We start from the raw sequence: 20,964 nt of genomic DNA, 5'->3' as shown, positions 1-20,964 counted from the left end.
GTGCTCGAAAAAAGATTTTACGCTTACCACTGCACTGTTCCTGCTCCCATTTTGCAAAAAGGTTGTATATTGAAGTCTACATCATTCAGTGTAACACTTGGCTTAGTTACCTGCCTGGTTCATAAGGGAAAAAAATGCAAAGTTGCCTTTGTTTATGGGGATGCAAGGCACTGCCGCGACAGCACTAGCAGAAACTTGTGTGCCCGCCTGCCGGCAACTGCAGAGAGCAGCTGTTCAGGGAGAGTTGCCGCATGATCCAGGGGAACGGGTGACATGCAGCAACTCTCCCTGCAGCTGCCGACAGGCACCAACACAAGCCTGAGCTAATGCAGTCCTTGCAGCAGCCATTTTTCTCACAGACAAAAGCAGTTTCTCATTTTTTTCTTACATCACAGGCAAGTAACTAGGCCAAGCGTTAAACTGAATGACATAGACTACGAAATGCTATCTTTGTGTGCAATGTGAGCAAGAACAGTGCCAGCGGTAAGCGTAAAATTTTTTTTTTAGCATTTTAGGCAAAATATGCACATCCTTGTACTCCCCTGCAAAAGTATATGGACAAGGGATACCACAATAAAGCAGATTTTCTACTCCGCCTGTGAATGTAACTTGAAACTGAGGACTGCACTCCAAACATGGCATTACCATACTTTTCAGTGCATTCATCAATTTCACTTTGTGCGTCTTAATTATAAAAAAATTTGATTTTTTTGGCCAGCCTGTGGTCTGTATACTTCTGCTTAAGGGTGTACCTCACTGTTTACAATGCCCTGGCATGCAATAAAAAAAGAAAAGACAATTGACGCTACCTAGCTATTTAAATGTGTCACAAAGAGCCGAGTAACCAGCATAATCATCATCATACAAAATATCCCCCATCATAATCATCGTCATAAATATCCGCCACTGTAATTGTCAAAAAAAATGCCCACATCAGGAGAAGGGGTTTTCCCACTGTTATCGTAGCCTCTTTACTCCCATATATAAATCTCATCTTATCCCAAATATTCTTCCCATGACCACCAGTTGTCCTGCCTATTATGTGTCCTGTCCAAGTGAAATCCAAGTGAAGCCAGCTTGCTTTATTAAACCCTGCAACCATGTGCTCAGAACAACACAAGAGAAAAAAGGACACATCAATTCCACAAACGTGTTATGTAATTGATGCTGCTCTCTAACTATTTCTTACAGTTCAACTAATCTTCTTTCCAAATGCACATTATGCTGTCCTCTTCGTGACAAGATTTTTTTTGTTCTTTATGCTCAAATGCTTCAATCAAAAAGTGAGTGGTGGTGACCAAACGTACCAGTTGTACTGTTCAACAAAGATATAACAATCCTGGCCATGTGAGACACATTTATTACATATAGGAAATTGCACAAAGTGTACTTTCCAAAATGAATTCTTTTGCCATATTCTTAATCCAATTCAAGAGAGCAAATGAGTGGTGCATGTCACTTTTATTTTTTGTATGTGGAGTTTAAAACTGTTTTTTAGGTTGTGCAGTGCAGACAAGTGTGTAAGAGGGCTCAGGGAGATTACTGGATTCGTGGACAAGGTACAGGCAATTGTGGTTGCGGTGGTCAGAGGCAGTAACGCGGGTAAAAATTTTGACAACTTTTTTTTTTTCTCTTAACTAAGCACAGTTTTTCATCAGCTGGGAGCAAGGTAGTTAGTTCTCGTAGTAGTTCCCATTAGGACTTCCACTGTTTCTTTTTCTTTTCTTTTTTTCTTTTACCGACAATCATGACAAGCTTGGGATTGAACCTGCCATGCTGGAGCTGCACAAACCCCACAGCAGAACTGAAGCTGCTCAACAATCATGTACATTGGGCATGACTGTCACCAATCCTTGGACTTTCTCACTGCAGCATTCTCCCTTTGGTCTTAAAGTTCCCTCCCTGACATGCATTCCTGCCCATGGTCTCACCCTGTCAGTGCAGTTCTGGCCCTCAAAATCGTCGGTGCACTGGCAGCTGAAGTGGCCCGGTTCACCATCCAAGCAGGTGGCTCCATTCTGGCATGGGCTGAAGCTGCAGTACCAGATGCGCTCCTCGCAACTGCAAACATCAGTCTTATCAGCCGGGTGAAAAAGACATCTAAATAAGAGCAAAAAGGCTGGAAAGGTTGGTTCTAGTTTAAGCTAGTGGACTCAGACACAGACTAACGAAGAGAGGACAAGGGCTGCTCTATGTTGTCTTGTCAATTAGTGCTTACAGAAAAACACTGCCAGTTCTCTGTTCTTTTCCGATTAACACCGAATGGCTAAAACTCACAGCTTTCCTGTGTAGCCATTAGAGCAGTTGCACCGGAAACCTCCGTCCAGGTTGATGCATGGTGCTCCTTGTTGACAGGGGTTTGTTGCACACTCATCCACATCGAGCTCGCACCGTTCACCCTCGTAGGCTTGTGGGCAGACACAGACGTACGACTCCAATGGGTCCTGGCAATCGCCACCATGAGCGCACTGATCGGGTCGACAAAGAATGCAGCCTGCCGATGGCTCATCCAAGCCAAGAAGCTCAAATCGGTCCCACGTGGCAGTGGTGTTGCTGCTCACAAGATGGTCAGGTGTGAAGAATGGCAAGAGGATACCTCCAAGGCGCACTTCCTCAAGGCATCCCTCAAATGGGACATCGCCATGACCTCCAGAGGAGACTTCAGCAGTGTCACCGGCAAGAGCAACATCTGCCAAAAGGTCCAACAGCCCTAGCACCCCATTATCTTTTCTGTGGAGCGTCTGTACGTCACCCGGAACAAGAGTGGCATTTACAGCGGTGTTGCTGATGTTCACCCGCAATTCCTGCAACAGAGACAAACTTCTGTAGCTTTCCAACACAGGTATGGCAACAAGTTGCTTAGATGGTAACTTGTAATTGGCAATCGATGGGCTCTAAAAGAGAATTATGCAGAAACTATCAATGATGACTGTCAATCTAAGCAAATGGCCTGAACAAACGGACACTCTGAGCCCAAAAATATTTTATATAGTAGTCGTACCTGTGAACCAGACCGTGGTGGAAGAACAGATAAGGTGCCTGAATCAGGCTGCCATGTCGACAATTTTTTCAGTCGTGCTTTACGACTCTCTCAGAAGATGGCGCGGATCTTTTGGGGATCAACCACAGCAGCTGGCGCGGCGCGCAGGGCTTCTCAAACATGGGACTCCTCCTCAATAGACTCAATAGTAAATTGTCCCATATATGCCTTTGTACCAGTCTAAGTGTCTGGCGAGCCTTTGGGAAGCAAGCTTAGGTATGTCTTCCTAAATATCTAAGCTTAGTAGCACTATCCAGAGCTTACTGTGCTTCTCAACTCGTGAACGTCCACTGTAGGGACAGCGTGTTTACTAGTGCTCAACTTTGGTAAAAACGCAAAACCATTCAGCTATTCCAAAGTGCAAAGTTTTTCAAGTTCTGCACATAAGGTGAGAAACCATGGCTTGCCAATTGCAGCAATGGTTGTGGTTAGCATGCATGCCAAGCATGCACATTGGTACTAACCGTGCTGGTTACGCTTAATATTCATTATTTTAATCTAGAGTATCTTGCAAGTTACTCTATTCTAAACTTTTATTTATGCCGAGTAGTACTGAATGCTAACACGGCATGCTGGGGCTAAAATTCAAGAAACACAAATGCACAACTGTAAAGACATTCCCAACGGGATATTTATTGTTATGGCACAACCAAGAGTGGCGCCAGTCAGAAGAAGACTATTTGACGTATAGAGTTGGAATCGGTCTCAACAGCCATCTTGTTTATGCGTCGTTGTCCCCCTTATAAAGATTGTAAATACATTTTTATGTGCGACTTCTGCAACATAACAATATTGCAATTGTCTAAAAATATTATCTAACATAATTATGGGGTTTTATGTGCCAAAACCACGATCTGGTTATGAGGCACACCATAGTTGGGTTCTCTGGAAATGTAGACCAGCTGGGGTGCTTCAACGGATATATATTATCTAAATGATGCACACAATGGCTAGAATAATGCGAAAAAGATTGTCTGTGACCAAAACAATGTTTAAAAGTATGCAGAAACTCCACTGCAGTTATCTAAGTATGCGTAAGCATACCCCCAAATCTCAGTTGGCCCACCCCCCAAATTTCAAGTTGCGTACCATTAACACTTTCTGCTACATAGAGGTTACCCACACTGCTTCAACTGGCAATGTGGCTGACACTGTGCTCTGCTACAAATTATCTTCCACCTTTTCAGAAAGTGCAGAGACTGGTCTACCAATGATACTGGCTTCCCTGTGGGTGTGGTGATGCTTTTGTGAATAAGCAACATACATACATGGAGGCATGGTGGCAGCCTCAGCAAAGAGCACGGCCACCGATGGGTACGCCTCTATGATCTATTGCCGCAAAGCTTATGTCATGATAAGCATCTTAGTGTTGAAGCAATGAACAACAATCTTGTGGGCATCATTAAGGAGTATGCAATGGAAGTCGGTGGTAACTCCGTTAGGCAGGATACCAGTAAACTATCGCAGGAGACGAAAGATCTGATCAAGAAACGCCAATGTATGAAAGCCTCTAACCCTACAGCTAGAATAGAACTGGCAGAACTTTCCAAGTTAATCAACAAGCGTAAGACAGCTGACATAAGGAAGTATAATATGGATAGAATTGAACATGCTCTCAGGAACGGAGGAAGCCTAAAAACAGTGAAGAAGAAACTAGGAATTGGCAAGAATCAGATGTATGCGTTAAGAGACAAAGCCGGCAATATCATTACTAATATGGATGAGATAGTTCAAGTGGCTGAGGAGTTCTCTAGAGATTTATACAGTACCAGTGGCACCCACGACAATAATGGAAGAGAAAATAGTCTAGAGGAATTCGAAATACCACAGGTAACGCCCGAAGAAGTAAAGAAAGCCTTGGGAGATATGCAAAGGGGGAAGGCAGCTGGGGAGGATCAGGTAACAGCAGATTTGTTGAAAGATGGTGGGCAGATTGTTCTAGAGAAACTGGCCACCCTGTATACGCAATACCTCATAACGTCGAGCGTACCGGAATCTTGGAAAAATGATAACATAATCCTAATCCATAAGAAAGGGGACGCCAAAGACTTGAAAAATTATAGACCGATCAGCTTACTGTCCATTGCCTACAAAGTATTTACTAAGGTAATCACAAGTAGAATCAGGAACACCTTAGACTTCTGTCAACCAAAGAACCAGGCAGGATTCCATAAAGGCTACTCAACAATAGACCATATTCACACTATCAATCAGGTGATAGAGAAATGCGCGGAATATAACCAACCTTTATATATAGCTTTCATTGATTACGAGGAAGTGTTTGATTCAGTCGAAACCTCAGCAGTCATGCAGGCATTACGGAATCAGGGTGTGGACGAGCCGTATGTAAAAATACTGAACGATATCTATAGTGTCTCCACAGCCACTGTAGTCCTCCATAAAGAAAGCAACAAAATCCCAATAAAGAAAAGTGCAGGCAGGGAGATACAATCTCTTCAATGCTATTCACAGCGTGTTTGCAGGAGGTATTCAGAGACCTGGATTGGGAGGAATTGGGGATAAGAGTTAATGGAGAATACCTTAGTAACTTGCGATTTGCTGATATTGCCTTGCTTAGTAACTCAGGGGACCAATTGCAATGCATGCTCACTGACATGGAGAGGCAAAGCAGAAGGGTGGGTCTAAAAATTAATCTGCAGAAAACTAAAGTAATGTTTAACAGTCTCGGAAGGGAACAGCAGTTTACGATAGGTAGCGAGGCACTGGAAGTGGTAAGGGAATACATCTACTTAGGACAGGTAGTGACTGCGGATCCAGATCGTGAAACTGAAATAATCAGAAGAATAAGAATGGGCTGGGGTACATTTGGCAGGCATTCTCAGATCATGAACAGCAGGTTGCCATTATCCCTCAAAAGAAAAGTGCATAACAGCTGTGTCTTGCCAGTAGTCACGTACGGGGCGGAAACCTGGAGGCTTACGAAAAGGGTTCTACTTAAATTGAGGACGATGCAACGAGTCATGGAAAGAAGAATGATGGGTGTAACGTTAAGGGATAAGAAAAGAGCAGATTGGGTGAGGGAACAAATGCAAGTTAATTACATCTTAGTTGAAATCAAGAAAAAGAAATGGGCATGGCCAGGACATGTAATGAGGAGGGAAGATAACTGATGGTCATTAAGGGTTACGGACTGGATTCCAAGGGAAGGGAAGTGTAGCAGGGGGCGGCAGAAAGTTAGGTGGGCGGATAAGATTAATAAGTTTGCAGGGACGGCATGGCCACAATTAGTACATGACCGGGGTTGTTGGAGAAATATGGGAGAGGCCTTTGCCCTGCAGTGGGCGTAACCAGGCTGATGATGATGATGAAGCATCTTCACTTATCTGCTCAGCAGTATGCCTGGCATAGTGTGCAGTGGCCTTAGCAGCCTGCTGCATGCTTTCAATTAGTGATAAACCGAATGTGCTGTTATCTCCGCTACCTATGAGTTGGGACAGTCTAAGTGTACGTCATTTGCAGAAACCTCCTCCATGTCAGAAACAAAAGCAGCCTGCTGTCGTTTCTGACACGGAGTCGCTGCACTAGGCACAGCAAGCTATGCACAGCACTCATGCAATGCGTGTGGTACAGATACGAAGACAGTTCACTGTACAGGCACTCATATGAAACATGGGGACTGTCTGCCAGCAAAGACATGTGTAAACAGCAAGTCTCAGCATAAGCACGGCATGCACTTAGCATGCAACAGGCTGCGTGCAAATTGCATGAGTGGGAGGCACTGTGTTTCAAAGAAGCGGCACCGTTTCTCACTCTAGATCGTAATACCAACATGCGCCCACCTGCATGGAGGAAAACTGAACGAGCTGATACATCATCTGCTCCACTGCTGTGCTCTCTATTGAGGTCTTGAAATGCTGCTTAGTACCACCTGCCCTCTATTACATTGTAGTGCAGAATAGCCGGTACTGTTTTTCACCGCTTTGGAAAAAAATATCTTTAGTGTGTATTTCAGGCAACATTTACATAGGCATTGTATTTCTTTCTTTTTAGGCAATGGTGCTCATAAGGAGGCCCAAATTTGTACTTGGTGCCTAGTTTGTACTATCGCTCAGTGCATAGTCATGCCATGTTCCTGCCAGGTACATATTAATGAGGTTCCATTTAGCTGCAAGGATACACACAAATGAACAGTGCAGTCTCAAAAATACAGTCAACCGCCAATTTCTCAAACATGATTGATTATCTAGGCTCGGCACTGCTGCATGCCCAGTAAAACCAATGTCTATAGGTAATGAAAGCTTTGGATGTGCTACAATTTCTTGCCCAGTTTTTCAGACAATAATTGAAGGGTGTACTTTTACAAATATTGTGGCTGCAGATGCGCAATGCATGAATGCAACCCGAGACATTTTTGGTGAATGGCTAAGGGGCCTTTTAGACGACTAAAATAACAAGTAAATCACTTTACGTGACGAGAATTGATGTACTTCCCAAGGACTATGAAAGACATTCTATTGTAGTACTTTATAAAGTGTGCTTTACGTGCTGCACAATGCCATTATACTTTTCATCTTGTTTGTATCAAGTTCCTGCGCAAAGATTTTACCAGGGCAATCTTCCACCTGTGGCAGCCCTTCCTTGAGGTCCCCTGAAGTTTATTCTTAGCGAAATTTCACTGCACATCCACACAACTCACCTGCCACTCTCCCTGCGTGGCATTAGTCCCGAAGTGCAGCTTTTGCAGCCTTGGTTCCTTGCTGCTTAACTGCCAGCGAGCCTCCAACTTACTGTCGACTAGTGACAGTGAGAAGAAAAGACCGCTTCCTGGACCAGAGGCAAGCCATAACAGGTTGCCATTCGGTGAGCGCGTTCGGAACCGCATGGACACACTGTCCACCCTGTGATCACTTGAAAGCAATGCCCGATAGCGAAAGGACACTCTGCGGTTGGCGTCGAATGTGGCTGAAGAAACGCCTGCAGACAGATTAAAGAGAAAACTTGTGAGACCTCAGCATCCTGCATACGGTGCTACAGGTTAGTGGCAAGGGTGCTGAAACAAAGCTGCGGCAGCAGCAACAGTACACTTGTACACATTTGCTCAAGATCCCTTAACAACTCAAGATTCCCTAACACCTCTTGAATCTAAGCTTTTATTAGGGCTTTTTTTCTTCTTCTTTCTTTCGCCATTTACCATTTTTGAAATTCCCAAAACATATTCTGTTTTCTGGCAAATCAAAGCCTACCAGGTTTATAGCTCCTGCGGCGTACACGTGGCAATATGTATTTTATCTCTCTCGTATCTCCCTGTTCCTGCTTTCAGATAAGTCGATGGTCAAGCATTGCCTGCCACCAGTACTAAATAAGCACCCCCCCCCCCCCCCCCATTGCTACCTTCCACTCTTTCACTATTACAGCTCATCCTTCATTCACAGCACTTTCACCTGCCTCACCCAGCCCTCACCTTACTGTTTTCTACTAATCTTGACTCCTTGCCCATGCAAAACCTGTTAAGGAAAGCAGCTGCTGTCCTGACAAAGGTAATTCCCATGGTCAGAACACTGAGCTGAGACTACCCTCTTACGCCTACTTTTGATCAAGCACTTGACGGTTGCATGACTAGTAGATGATTTGGAGCATCCCTATCTGAACCTGTGCTACTGGACATCAAGAAGCAGTAACAGAATTACAGCTAGTACTTCCCATGAGCTTTTTTCTCTCCTGCTTCAAATTACATGCCAACTACAGATCTACAGCATCAACAAAACAATAATAATTTTTTATGCTCCAGCTCGAAAATAAAAAAAAAATCAAGGTTGCGTGAATATTCAAATTTAAAATAAAAATTAAATCATTTTTGCTATTTGAGCATAGGTTATGCAAAATTTTTTCTAATGCTCATTTTTTAACGAATATTAAGGGTAAGAATCGAACAGAAGGTAACTTTTTCGCAGATTTCATTCATTCTTGGGGACATGGTCCGCTAAAAGCTGTTGTAAATGAAAATTATGCGGGAACCATCGACAATGATTGTCAATGTCAGTGAATAGCCTAAATGAACGAATGAATGGCTGGTGAAAAAAAGAAGTGTTTAGCTCTAATAGCAGAGAGCTTGTAGGGTTTTGAGGGAGGGGATTTGCTGCCATTTTTTACAAGTAGGGCTGACAAAAACAAACAAACAAAAAGATAGAATTTTCGCATGCAAGTCAGTATTGTGAATGCAGTGGGCTTCGTTTTCCCAGAAAACAGGAGCTGAGAAGAAATAGGCTATGGACACTTGAAAAATGAGCAGTAAAAAAATAAAACCTGCAGTTTCACCCAAAAGCTGAAGCAGTAATAGCAATAGCAAAGTATTAGACAACTGCACAAAGTAAAGTTCATAGGTTTTATCGAACAAATAAATTGAAGTATAAATTTGCTTATTAATCAAGTTAACAAGCATGGTATCATACACATGCAAAGACAAATAAAAACCGATTGCACTTGATGGCCACGCTGTCACAACACTAGCTTGATGAGCTAGTGCGCAGTCTCGGAGAGCAAACACTTCGGGCTGTCTCTCGTTTCAACATGTGCCTACACTTAAGATTACACTACCTCTAACAGTAGGTGCACGGTATGACAGTGTACATCAAACGACCAGCCATCTCGGCTTGCCCAGAATTTGCACCCCCCCACCACAGGTTACCTCCAAGATACCGCAAGTAGCCTACAGGTGTGCTCAGCCATGGGGACAACCATGCACAGCACAGCAAGGGTAGAGGAGAAGATGCGCACCCAACAACTCTGTTCTCTCCCACTCCCTTAGCACACATTTGATCAAGTGACCTCCAAAGTTGGGCATGTGAGAGGACAGTGCGCATCAATCCACCGTCTTTTTCGGCTCACCCCCACACACTTTCCATTTCACCCAAAGCAAACAGCACATGGGGTGAGATGTTATGGTACTCAGACTTTATATGGGAGCTCATGGCAACAATTCGCCTGGAGTGTCCATAAACAGAAAACCCTCATTACAACAAAGTGAACAGGGCAGCAAAAAAGTTCCATATAAGTGGTAGTTCAATAAAAGCAACTACTCCATAAAAGCTAAAAAGATAGAGCTGAAATAGCACAACTCTGCAGAAGTCTAATGAGGGTGTCACGAGGCACATGTTCGATTGCAATTGAGCCAAAGCGGCATCGAATTTCATGGTCATGATTGATTAAGGGCAAACATCTTTTGCAATCCTTGTGTCGCCAGCATGACATAGCCGACTTCACCGGCCACTTCCTGGGCCGCTGGAAATGCTGTACTAAAGCCGAGCCTTAACTCTTGATCACGGTGCACAGCCCGCATTATGCTATTGGAAAGCTCATATGTACTTGTGGCAGTTCCAGCAGTTACAGGAAGTAAATAAGCTCACAGCAATTAGTGCAATACAACCAGAAAGCCTAAAGCACGAACTCACACTCAAATCCCTCCTCCAGATCTTGGCAAGTGCTTTTTTTAGGGCAGTGGTTAAGAACACATGGCTTAACTTCTTCGCAGCGGTTGCCCCGATATGAAGGCGGGCACACACACCTGCAAAAAGAAAAAGAGGAAAAAAACAAGAAATAGTAATCATAAACGAACAAGGGGTGAAAGGGCTCAGGAAAAATGTTGCCACTGAGCAGTTTTCAATGGAAAAACATGGACCGCGGCACATGAAAACATGTGTACAAACATGAACATGTGCATCATTTGAAGATTGTCTTGTCTTCAGCATCAGAAATCAGGTTTTTTTTTACTGTACGAAGAAATCTTACAATTCAAGAAGTACAGTAGTTTTTTTCCTAAAAAAATTTCAGTACAGAAACCACCTTGAAAGCATGCCTTGGTAATGCTATTTGGAAACCATACACTCTTAAGCAAAATTACACCCTTTGGGTTGTATCTTGCCACACAACAATAATTGTCATCTGTCTTGTTCGCATTCGATTTCTTTAACACTGCGAGCCCGGTACTTCCAAATCACAAACGGCATGCGCATTATCAGCATGACAGAGCATTTTCAGCAGGAAAGGAGCGAGGGCAGTGTTTTCAAGAAAGGAAACGCGAGCAAGGCAGATGACGATTATCGTTGTGTGGCAAATATACACCCCAAAGGGTGTACATTTGTCTAAGAGTAAGTGCTCCCAGATGCTGAATTTTGCGAAAAAGTGCAAAGCGAGAAAAATGAATTTGGAGAATTCAAGACATACATGCTAATTTATTTTTCGGACAAGAGTGACCAATAAAAAGGTCACTGCCGGATATTTTAGGCCCTCCTCTTTTACCTGATGTTTCTCGGCAGCAATTGCTTCAAGTTTTCTCTCATTTCAGTTCTTGAAAAGACGGCAGTGAAAAAAACAAACGAATGGAGATGAGGCGACAAGGACAAGCACTGAGGCACGGACGTCATCTTGTCTCCATCCATGTTTTCTTGTGTGGCCGCCTTTTCAAATATGTACCAACACACCCAATTCACTGCACTAATCCTGTTTCAGCTTTAGAGCTGCCAAGAGCTCTTATATCTGCACTCATGAGGTGTTTGTCTTAGTCATTAGCTTGTTCAGCATGCTTTTTTGTCTGCACTCTATTCCAGTTCCAGCATCGCGAGAATTCTGTCAATGCCACCTGCACCCTCAATAAACTTGAGCACAGCCAAGGCTGCTGCAGTCTTCACTGTTGTCAGGAAAATGAACTGTTTTCAAGCACTTCCTTCAAGCTAATGCATTGAATGGTTTGCTTCAATTATGTGCCTTCATCCTGGAATGTCACGCAAGAGTTCTGGCTTACTAAACTTGTTGTTAAAGGCACAAGCTACAGTGGAAGCTTGATAAACGGAAATTGCTTGAACGGAACTGCTTCTTAAATAGAACACCATCCTCATGGTTGGTTGGTTATGTATTCATGCAATTCAGCATCAACCAAGGCTTCTTGCCTATTGTAATCAGGGTATGTACCGATTGTAATTCTACTGTAATTCATTAATCCGCATTTCAGTATCGGTTTGCCAGTCAATCCAGACATGCAATGAGTGTAAGTATGCCCCTTTTACAGCGAAACTGTCTATGGCTAGGATCTGGACATCACATGACATCACGTGCGACCATCACATGAGAAAATCTTATTTTCTTCTTTTTTACAGCGCAGATAACAATCAGCCTTGGTGCGATGCTTCGTAATTAGCTGAGGAATCCAAAACAATGTTAACCTAAATATGCATAGCATATTTACTCATGTAAGGTCCACACCCCCACATTGAAGTCAGAAAATTTGGATACAAAGTTTCACTAAGCGTTACGTGCATACCTGCTTGCTGGTTAATTTCTGCAAGCCGCTACTAGATGGCACTAGTTGTCTTGCGGACGATGGCATTATCATCACCATATCCCGCTCTCGGTATCAAACCTATGCCATTACCGCAACTTCACCCACTCTGATAAAGCAGCGCCTGGCAGGGTGGTGACGCTGGTTAGTCGTAGCCGGCAGTTGCATGGATAATCCATTTCGGGAAGTTCGCCATTAAAATGTTTGTACCAGTTGAATAAATCAGTTATCAGTTGTGAGATAACATGTCTGGACTGGTCCGAGGTCACGTGCGTGGAGCTGAGTTTGGGTCCGATCAGCTGTCAATGAAAGCCCACCAAGCTAGTGAGTGCATTTATGAAAGGAACGGCGTAAGCTTGTGTGTGCTCAAACTGATCTTGCGCAGCACAGCCTAAACTGACACGTAAACTAAACTGACAGCCTAAACTGACACAGTGTCACGGAGTAAAAGCCATGTGCACGGTGTGTGCACTTCTCGACGACCTATGATGTACATCACGCTGCGCAATCGATGAACGCGAAACGCACTTGTGACCTTGGCCATCATGAAATTTCACGTAAACTTTATTTTAATAGAGCACAACACTAAGCAAAAGTCTATAAACAATTTTCTGCTGTGCTGGCACTCAACAACAAAAAAAAATTAAAAAATAAAATCGATTTTAATGTTGCAATTCAATTTTTTTTTCTTGGGCTGCTCAATTATTTTTATATTTTCACAGCATTGTCCGTGACTCTAAATGTGTTCATAGTGGTTGCATTACTTTGAATAGCAATCTGAGCGCAGTTCGAAGCTTCATGAGTATAGCTATAAGGCTGTCTTGTGTAAGGTCCGCACCTAGTTACAAAATATGAAAAAAAAAAAGTGCGGGCCTTATATGATCAGTAAACACGGTATTTGTTGTGAAGGTAGCAATCGGAACTCTGATGCAGGCTGTGTTGTTGGCTCTTTGATTTACTTGATAGCAAGTATGTGTGCTGCATCACAAACGTATGCTGCTTCACAAAGCAGCGTGCATTGTGAGCGTTCTGTCGCAGCGCCGAGCATGTCCAGTATTCCAGTAACTGCAGGCAAGCTGAGTGTATTGAGGGATGGGCGGAGGCATAAACTAAAGCCCCTCCATGATACTACTCTTGTGATGAAGGGGCTTTAGCGAAAACATGAGCAGCCTGAGCGGCCTGCGCGGTGCAGTGCCAGCTGGTGGCGCAGAGCTTGACCAACCAAATACAGAGCTAATATTAGGAACCAAGTGTAAAAGATTTGAGACATTTAAAAAAACTTGTACCCAATTATGCTTCTGTCAAAAATTTACACAAGAAGCAAAGTAGAATACACTTGGCTACTGCTATACTGTTAGCCCCGAGTTTGTCTGGTTGAGCTTTGTGCCACCAAGTGGCTGGCACGTTGCAGTCCATTCCCATCTGTGCCTCTGCTCATCCGGTAAAATGCCCAGTCCACTTGCACTTGCGTTTACCCCAATATCGGACAAGCTAAAACTCTATTGTGGTAGTAATCCTCTGGTGTGACGTGATGGCTGCAACTCTCCGCTTGCGTGTCGTCTTACAGAGGGATATAATGTCACGGCTTGACATGACGCTGTTCGCTAGATCTGCAGCCCACAACGTAACAAGGGAAATCCATGGTGCTCGCAAAAAGAATGCTCGAGACTAACACTGACTGCACAGCCCGCGTTAACACGGAGAACATTGTAACACAAGCAGAAGACATTTCTTCTATGACGGAAGTGCTTGAGTATAGTGATAAAATGTCGTTGTGTATTCTCTTTCTGTTACTTTTTTAAACAAACAACTTAACCAACATTCCAACTACTATGAACAACGCTTGTTAACCATAATGTAGGAAACATTATCAATGATGCAACCTAAGTAGCCAATCGGATAGTTTGCCCAACTGACATCAATTGGGCTAACTACATCAACTGTGAGAGGGCGGCTGAAAACTCAGGGGAGCAGTGCTGCTGCTCCCCTGAGTTTTCCAATCGCAGCGGCGCTGTGATGGGTAACCATGCACATTTTTAAAATCTGATAATAAATGACGCGCTTTACACGGAGCGAATAAATCCGTCACTTAATGATCAGAAGGTCCTACCCTAACGGCCCAGTATGTTTGTACAAAAACATCAAAATAGTTTCAGGGTCCCATTAAGCGTGAGCTGCGGTATAGGCTGGGCGTTTTCTGTCCCGATGTCAAGCTCACTGAATCGCTTGGGGGTCTAGATCTTGGTTCTTCCATGACTAGAGTTGCAATCCGGGCTTGTTGGTATGGCATCTTGCAATAATATTGCAGCACATACAGATGAGGACACAAAGAGGTTTACATGAAAGACATGGCACCATGTTTGTGCTTTCCTGTGCCTTCTTGCGTCCTTGATCAAAAGAAATCAGTGTGCTTCATTTTTCGCAACTATAGCCGAGATTTTTCCCCTTCTTCCCATTATACAGCTACAGGTCTTACAGTTCTTTCATCTCGCCGCCGCTTAGAATGCATGAAATTTTTACACACGCTTATTCATTCTGAGCGCCTTGATACACTAAATAATTATTTGAACTTTAGTCCACCTTCTATCACTAGGAGTTCTCATAATCTCAACCTTATCCCTTTCTTTTGCCGAACGGAGATGTTCAAGCACAGCTTCTTTCCACTGGCCATTGAACTCTGGAATGCACTGCCTGGAAGCATCCGCTCTTTACCTATGCAAGAATTTTTGAAAGCAATTACATATACTTGATATTCATATTTATTTTTGGGCCTGTATCTCGTTTTCTTGCTTTCCTTTTTTTTCACTACCCACTCCTGCAATAGCCTCACCGAGGCTGCAGTATGTATAAATAAATAAAATAAAATAAATAAATAAATCTGCACGCACTAACATTATTCCTCCGTGATATTTCAGTGTAAGCATGTTTTATAGCATTCTCGTTTAAGCTACTATGCTCTTCTCCGATGCTGAAGTGCTTGCTGGCTTTCTAAACATACACTGGGGCAGCCGGCGCACATGAGCACAGCAAGCGAGCCACCGCCGCTGGCGCTGGATCGTGAAAGATGCCTTGATGTTAAACACTTTGGTTAACGCGACGCGGCAGCAAATGCCTGTACCGCCACCAGCTCGCAAAGGGAAAGGCAAAGCGTGACTGCACTGCAGCAAAACCTCCATGATACTGTGGGCGGAATCGGTGGGTTCTGCCACCTTTGATGATTATTTATTGGCATCCCGTTCACTGGTGTGTGGAGGGCAATACTATGTGGTGGGGTTGCAGGGAACCGAGCTTCGCGCCCACGTGACCTAGCTTCCACCAATGAGAGAGGAGAGTGGAGGAGGTCAGAGATAAAAGAGAAGGTCTGCAGACAACACCGACAGGACAAAACTGAGGAATGAGCTAAGAAAAGCTAACGGTTTAATATGATAGCATTCACACCAATGTTTATAGATCTATTGAACATTGGTTCACACCGTTCATTGATGAGACCTGACCATTACCTGCCTCCCAAAGCCTGTCTCGCATTACATTGAGCCTAGCACAACGCCCTGGACGGTAGTTGAAGTGGCAGTGTGGTAGCTACGGCGTGTGATGAATGTCCCAGCTGAACGCTGAAGGCACCAATTGACATTGCAGTGTGGGAACGCGAGGCCAAGGCAGCACGAAAACACTAACAAGACGCTACAGTTCAGGAGCAGGAAGCGAAATGGCATCGTGCCCAGCTGTATAACAAACTTCAATATCATGTAATTCTCAATATAACGAAGTATTTAACTTTCTATAGCCTTTTGTTCATAGTACACCAGGTCTTTATAAACTGAATATAGGGAAGTTTGTATGCGATTTCAATAGTGTAATGAAATTTCACTGCCGCCGCAACAGAATGCTGAGATGATAAATGGAAACTTCTGTGGATGCAGATGTTAAATTATTGAATTACAAGCAGCTGCTTGCAAACGCACCTCTCAAATCGCATGCACCGTATAAAGTCCAAGTGCAATAAGATCTTATTGCGCCCCGTGCACTGTGTGCTGTAGGTGCGAGTAAAAGTGTGCGAGGGTGAGACAAGAAAGATGGTGGCTAGCTTCGAGATTGTTGCCTTCCACGCGAGCAAAGGGAAAAAGGGGGAGGGGAGCGAGCTCGCGATAACGCGATCAAGAGGGCGCGCTGAGACGGAGCATTTACTATGCGAGTGCCCGCTTCCTCATCCACGTGCACAACCCTCGTGCAAATCTACCATGCGTAAAATCTTCCTTGTGCAACGGACAATAATCTCCTGCACCCTTCAGGGTGCAACTCTTCACACAAGCTGCCTCGCTGCGCACTCTTGGTTTTCGCCAAAGGCGTCAGCCTCGCTGATCACCTCTAACCGCACCTCTCCCCACGCCTGCAGTGTTTCGGCTGCTGCTGCTCCTCTCCTTTCTCTCTTTTCTCCTTCCAATCCCCTCTCCCTTGTGCAGTGCAGTTGAGGTGTCCTCTAATGAGAGACAGTTACTGCACTGCGCTTCTCCCATTTCACATCCTTACACCCAAGAATCTCTTTATCGAGGGGGCGCAGAGGGACATACGTAGCCCCAAAGAAACAGGCAGCACTATCTGCTAGAAGATAAAGCTGCTACAATTTTAAGGTTATATTTGAATTGGTAGGTGACGGTAGTTGTTCAAGTTGTTTTCCTTGTTGCTTTGTTTTATTGCGATAGCAATTCTATGACCACTCCAAGCGCATTTCTGCTGTCGGCATCGCCGTGAGGTTCCGTATAAAGTCCAAGGGCGATAAACACTGTCACCGCGCGCCCTATGGTGTAGATTCCACAGCCAGTAGATTCCAGTGCGAGTGAAAGCGTGCGAGGAGAGCCCACCATCGTGCCTTAATTTCGCCCGCGCAAGAAGAGACGAATGGGAAGAGGAAGCGCGCCATCACCTCTCGCGCGTGAGGCACCCAACGTTGCAAGGCGCCAGGGAGGAAGGGAGGGAGGGCGGCATTCTCTCTGGCTGCAACTGCAGCATGTGGCAGCTGCGCCGCGGCCGTATCTTGAGAGCAACCTGTGTTGGGGCAGAGTCTAGTTGCGTCAGCAGCTCGTAGCTTTGTGCGTGCAGTGTGCCCTTGGCACTCGCTTTGCGTTAAGGTGATAGACAGCACGAATGTCACTTCGCTCGCTGCTGCGGCCATGTTTCCTCCCGCCAGCATTCTGACAGCGAGTGTCCCCAGTCATCGAGGGTGATGTGTTCACGTTTGCTGTGCACACTGACACCATGCTTATTAATTTAGTTAGCAAGCGCATGTTTACAAGTTGATACGGCCGATAAAAGTACTATCCTTACTTCATATGGCTGTCTGCTAATTTTCTATCGCAGTAATTGATGCTTCACCTTTCGGGCGAAACTGTGTCGTTTTTGTTTTTTTGCTGTCGCCACTCTTCAATCGCGTGAATTTCGTTGCTCTTTCACCAGGAATGAGTTGTGCAGTAAGTGAAAAGAATTACTTCTTGCACTCCAGTAATGCAGTTAGATCAATTGTAGATCGGTTTGGCGTGAGAGAGCCATTGTTTTCATCATCAGCCTATTTTATGTCCACCGCCGGACGAAAACCTCTCTCCGCGATCTCCAATTACCCCTGTCCCGTGCCAACCGACTCCAACAAGCAACCGCAAATTTTCTGATTTCGTCGCACCACCTAGCCTTCTGTTGTCCTCTAGTGCGCTTCCCTTCTCAATACCCATTCTGTCACCCTAATGGTCCAACGGTTATCTAATCTGCGCATTACATGACCTGCCCAGCGCCATTTTTTTTCTCTTAATGTCTATTAGAATATTGTCTATACCCATTTGTTCTCTGATCCAAAACGCTCTCTTTCTGTCTCTTAAAGTTATGCCTAGCATTCTTTGTTCCATCACTCTTTGCACAGTCCTCAATTTGTTCTCAAGTTTCTTTAGCAGTCTCCAAGTCTCTGCCCCAAATGTCATCACCGGTAAAATGCACTGATTGTATACCTTCCTTTTCAATGATAACAGTAAGCTTACAGTCATCAGCTCATGATGTCTGCCGTATGCGATCCAACCCATTTTTATTCTTCTGTGAATTTCCTCCTCATGGTCAGGGTTCAATGTGATTTGTTGACCTAGGTAAACATACTCCTTCACAGACTCTAGAGGCTCACTGGCGATCCTGAATTCTTGTTCCCTTGCCTGGTTGTTCATCATTATCTTTGTCTTCTGCATATTAATCTTCAGCCACACTCTTACACTCCCTCTGTTAAGGTCCTGAATCATTTGTTGTAACTCATCTGCAGTGTTCATGAATAGAACAATGTCATCGGCCAACCGAAGGTTGCGGAGGTATTAGCTGTCGATCCTTACTCCTAAACTTTCCCAGTTTAATAGCTTGAATATTTCTTCCAAGCACGCAGTGAATAGCATTGGAGAGATTGTGTCTCCTTGTCTGACTACTTTCTTTATAGGTCATCACAATCATCATCATCATCAACCTGCTTACGCCCACTGCAGGGCAAAGGCCTCTCCCATACCTCTCCAACAACCCCGGTCATGTACTAATTGTGGCCATGTCGTCCCTGCAAACTTCTTTATAGGTATCTTCCTACTTTTTCTTATGTAGAATTAAGGTGGCTATGGAAGCTATGTAGATATTCTCCAAGGTATTCACGTAGGCGGTCTGTACTCCTTGATTACGCAATGCCTCTATGACTGCCGGTATCTCTACTGAATCAAATGCTTTTCTCGTAACCTATGAAAGCCATATAAAGAGGCTTATTGTACTCTGCGGATTTCTCGATAACCTGATTAATGACATCAACGTGATCCATTGTAGAGTATCCTTTTCTGAAGCCCACCTGTTCCCTTGGTTGATTAAACTCCAGTGTTGCCCTCATCCTATTGGAGATTATTTTGGTAAATATTTTATATAATACTGGGAGTAAGCTAATAGGCCTACAATTTTTCAGTTCTTTAACGTCTCCCTTTTTGTGGATTAGTATAATGTTTGCATTCTTCCAGTTATCTGGGACCCTTGCAGTTGATAGACATTTCGTATAGAGAGCCGCCAGTTTTTCAAGCATTATGTCTCCTCCATCTTTGATTAAATCGACTTATTCCATCTTCTCTTGCCGCTTTTCCCCTTTTCATGTCTTGCAAGGCCCTTCTGACCTCATCTTTAGTTATAGGAGGAGTTTCTGTATGCTGTTCATTATTGTTTTGAGTGGAGTTCTCCTGAGTACCCTGGGTACTGTACAGGTCAGTATAGCTTTCTTTCGCTTCATTTATTATACCTTCGAGATTGCTGATGATATTACCCTGCTTATTTTTCTGTGCATACATCATACCAAGTTTCCTTCTCACCGATTTCAGGCTGCAACCATTTTTTACGGCTTCTTCAGCCTTTCTCACATTATAATGAGAGAAAGACTCAGATTGCAGCTACATGCAAATATGCTGAAGGTAGCAGTAGCAGACGTCCAGCACTGCTACAGAAAGAGCATGACATACCTGTTCTTTCGAGTCATACTAGGCAGACAGCTCATCAATGAAAAGAGCTAAAAACAAATTCTGGGGTTTTACGTGCCAAAACCAGGATCTGATTATGAGGCACGCCTAGTGGAGGACTCCGGAAATTTGGACTGCCTGGCGTTCCTTAACGTGCACCTAAATCTAAGTACATGGGTGTTTTTGCATTTCACCCCCATCGAAATGTGACCGCCATGGCCAGGATTCGAAACCGCAACCTCATCCTTAGCAGCCCAACACCTTGCCACTCAGCAACCAAGGCAAGTTAATGGGAGTAGCTTTCGCAATGGTTGGCGCAATCTACTATATCACGTGAGGAAGCAAGAAGTGCTCAACTATGACAGGGGCGCCAAGAGGCGTTTGGTTCAATGGGCAATGGTGTTACCCATTCACCACCACTACACGCAAACGCCAAGAGACGTTTGGTTGAATGGGCAACGGGCACTACCCGTGCACCACCACTACGTGCAAAAGGTGCCGATGGTGTTCAACAACTTCGCAGGAAACACTCGCAAAGTTTGGATGTAGAGCCTGCCAAGTGCCTCTTTGCATTGCGTGCTTTGAATCCGTTCATAAGAAGTTGTAATCCCCTCAGAGCCTGAAAAAAATGAAGCCCAAAGTGCGCAGAGGGACAATGTGTGTCTCACCTTCGCTCATGGCCTCAAGTTATCAGTGGGACAAGTACTGTCACACTGATTTTTCAGATAATATTCTTGTACAAGAAATAATTTTATTTAGATTCTTCCATGTGGTACAGTTCATTTGGGAAGAAATATAGCAGAAACCATGAGTAGATTTGTCACGTTTGACGAAGAGTTAAGAAGTCATAAAATATTTATAAAGCAGACTAAACGCGTCCGAGCACTGATGAACGAGTGAGGGGACCGTATATATGCTGGCATATGCTGCCTGAACCAACAGCAATCCAAGACAATGGCAAGTGCATATCACACGGCTCAAAAGATGCCAATTTCTCTGCATAGAGTTATATAATCAACACTAGAGGAAAAGCTCGCCATAGTATCCACACATTGAAATCTATAACTGTAAGGACGCCACCATGTTGCTACGTCGTGCAGGCATGTAGGCAAGACAACATGCACTTCATACAAACG

The 20,964-nt window shown here is 44.2% G+C and overlaps 1 protein-coding gene across 1 annotated transcript in view; it reads right to left on the bottom strand.

Moving 5' to 3' along the window:
- crb (cell polarity complex component crumbs) overlaps positions 1-20,964 on the bottom strand; it is a 308,733-nt gene that overhangs the window by 26,675 nt on the left and 261,094 nt on the right. Inside the window, exons 20-23 of the mRNA XM_065452373.1 lie at positions 10,450-10,562; positions 7,698-7,975; positions 2,278-2,804; positions 1,932-2,061 (exon numbers count right to left, since the gene is read on the bottom strand). Of these exons, the coding sequence (XP_065308445.1) occupies positions 1,932-2,061; positions 2,278-2,804; positions 7,698-7,975; positions 10,450-10,562 (1,048 nt within the window). The remainder of the gene's footprint in view (positions 1-1,931; positions 2,062-2,277; positions 2,805-7,697; positions 7,976-10,449; positions 10,563-20,964) is intronic.

Source organism: Dermacentor albipictus, unplaced genomic scaffold (assembly GCF_038994185.2).
Source record: "Dermacentor albipictus isolate Rhodes 1998 colony unplaced genomic scaffold, USDA_Dalb.pri_finalv2 scaffold_21, whole genome shotgun sequence".
Classification (NCBI taxonomy): domain Eukaryota; kingdom Metazoa; phylum Arthropoda; class Arachnida; order Ixodida; family Ixodidae; genus Dermacentor; species Dermacentor albipictus.
Note: the sequence above shows the minus strand (reverse complement) of the source record. Positions and strands in the feature narration are given on the sequence as shown.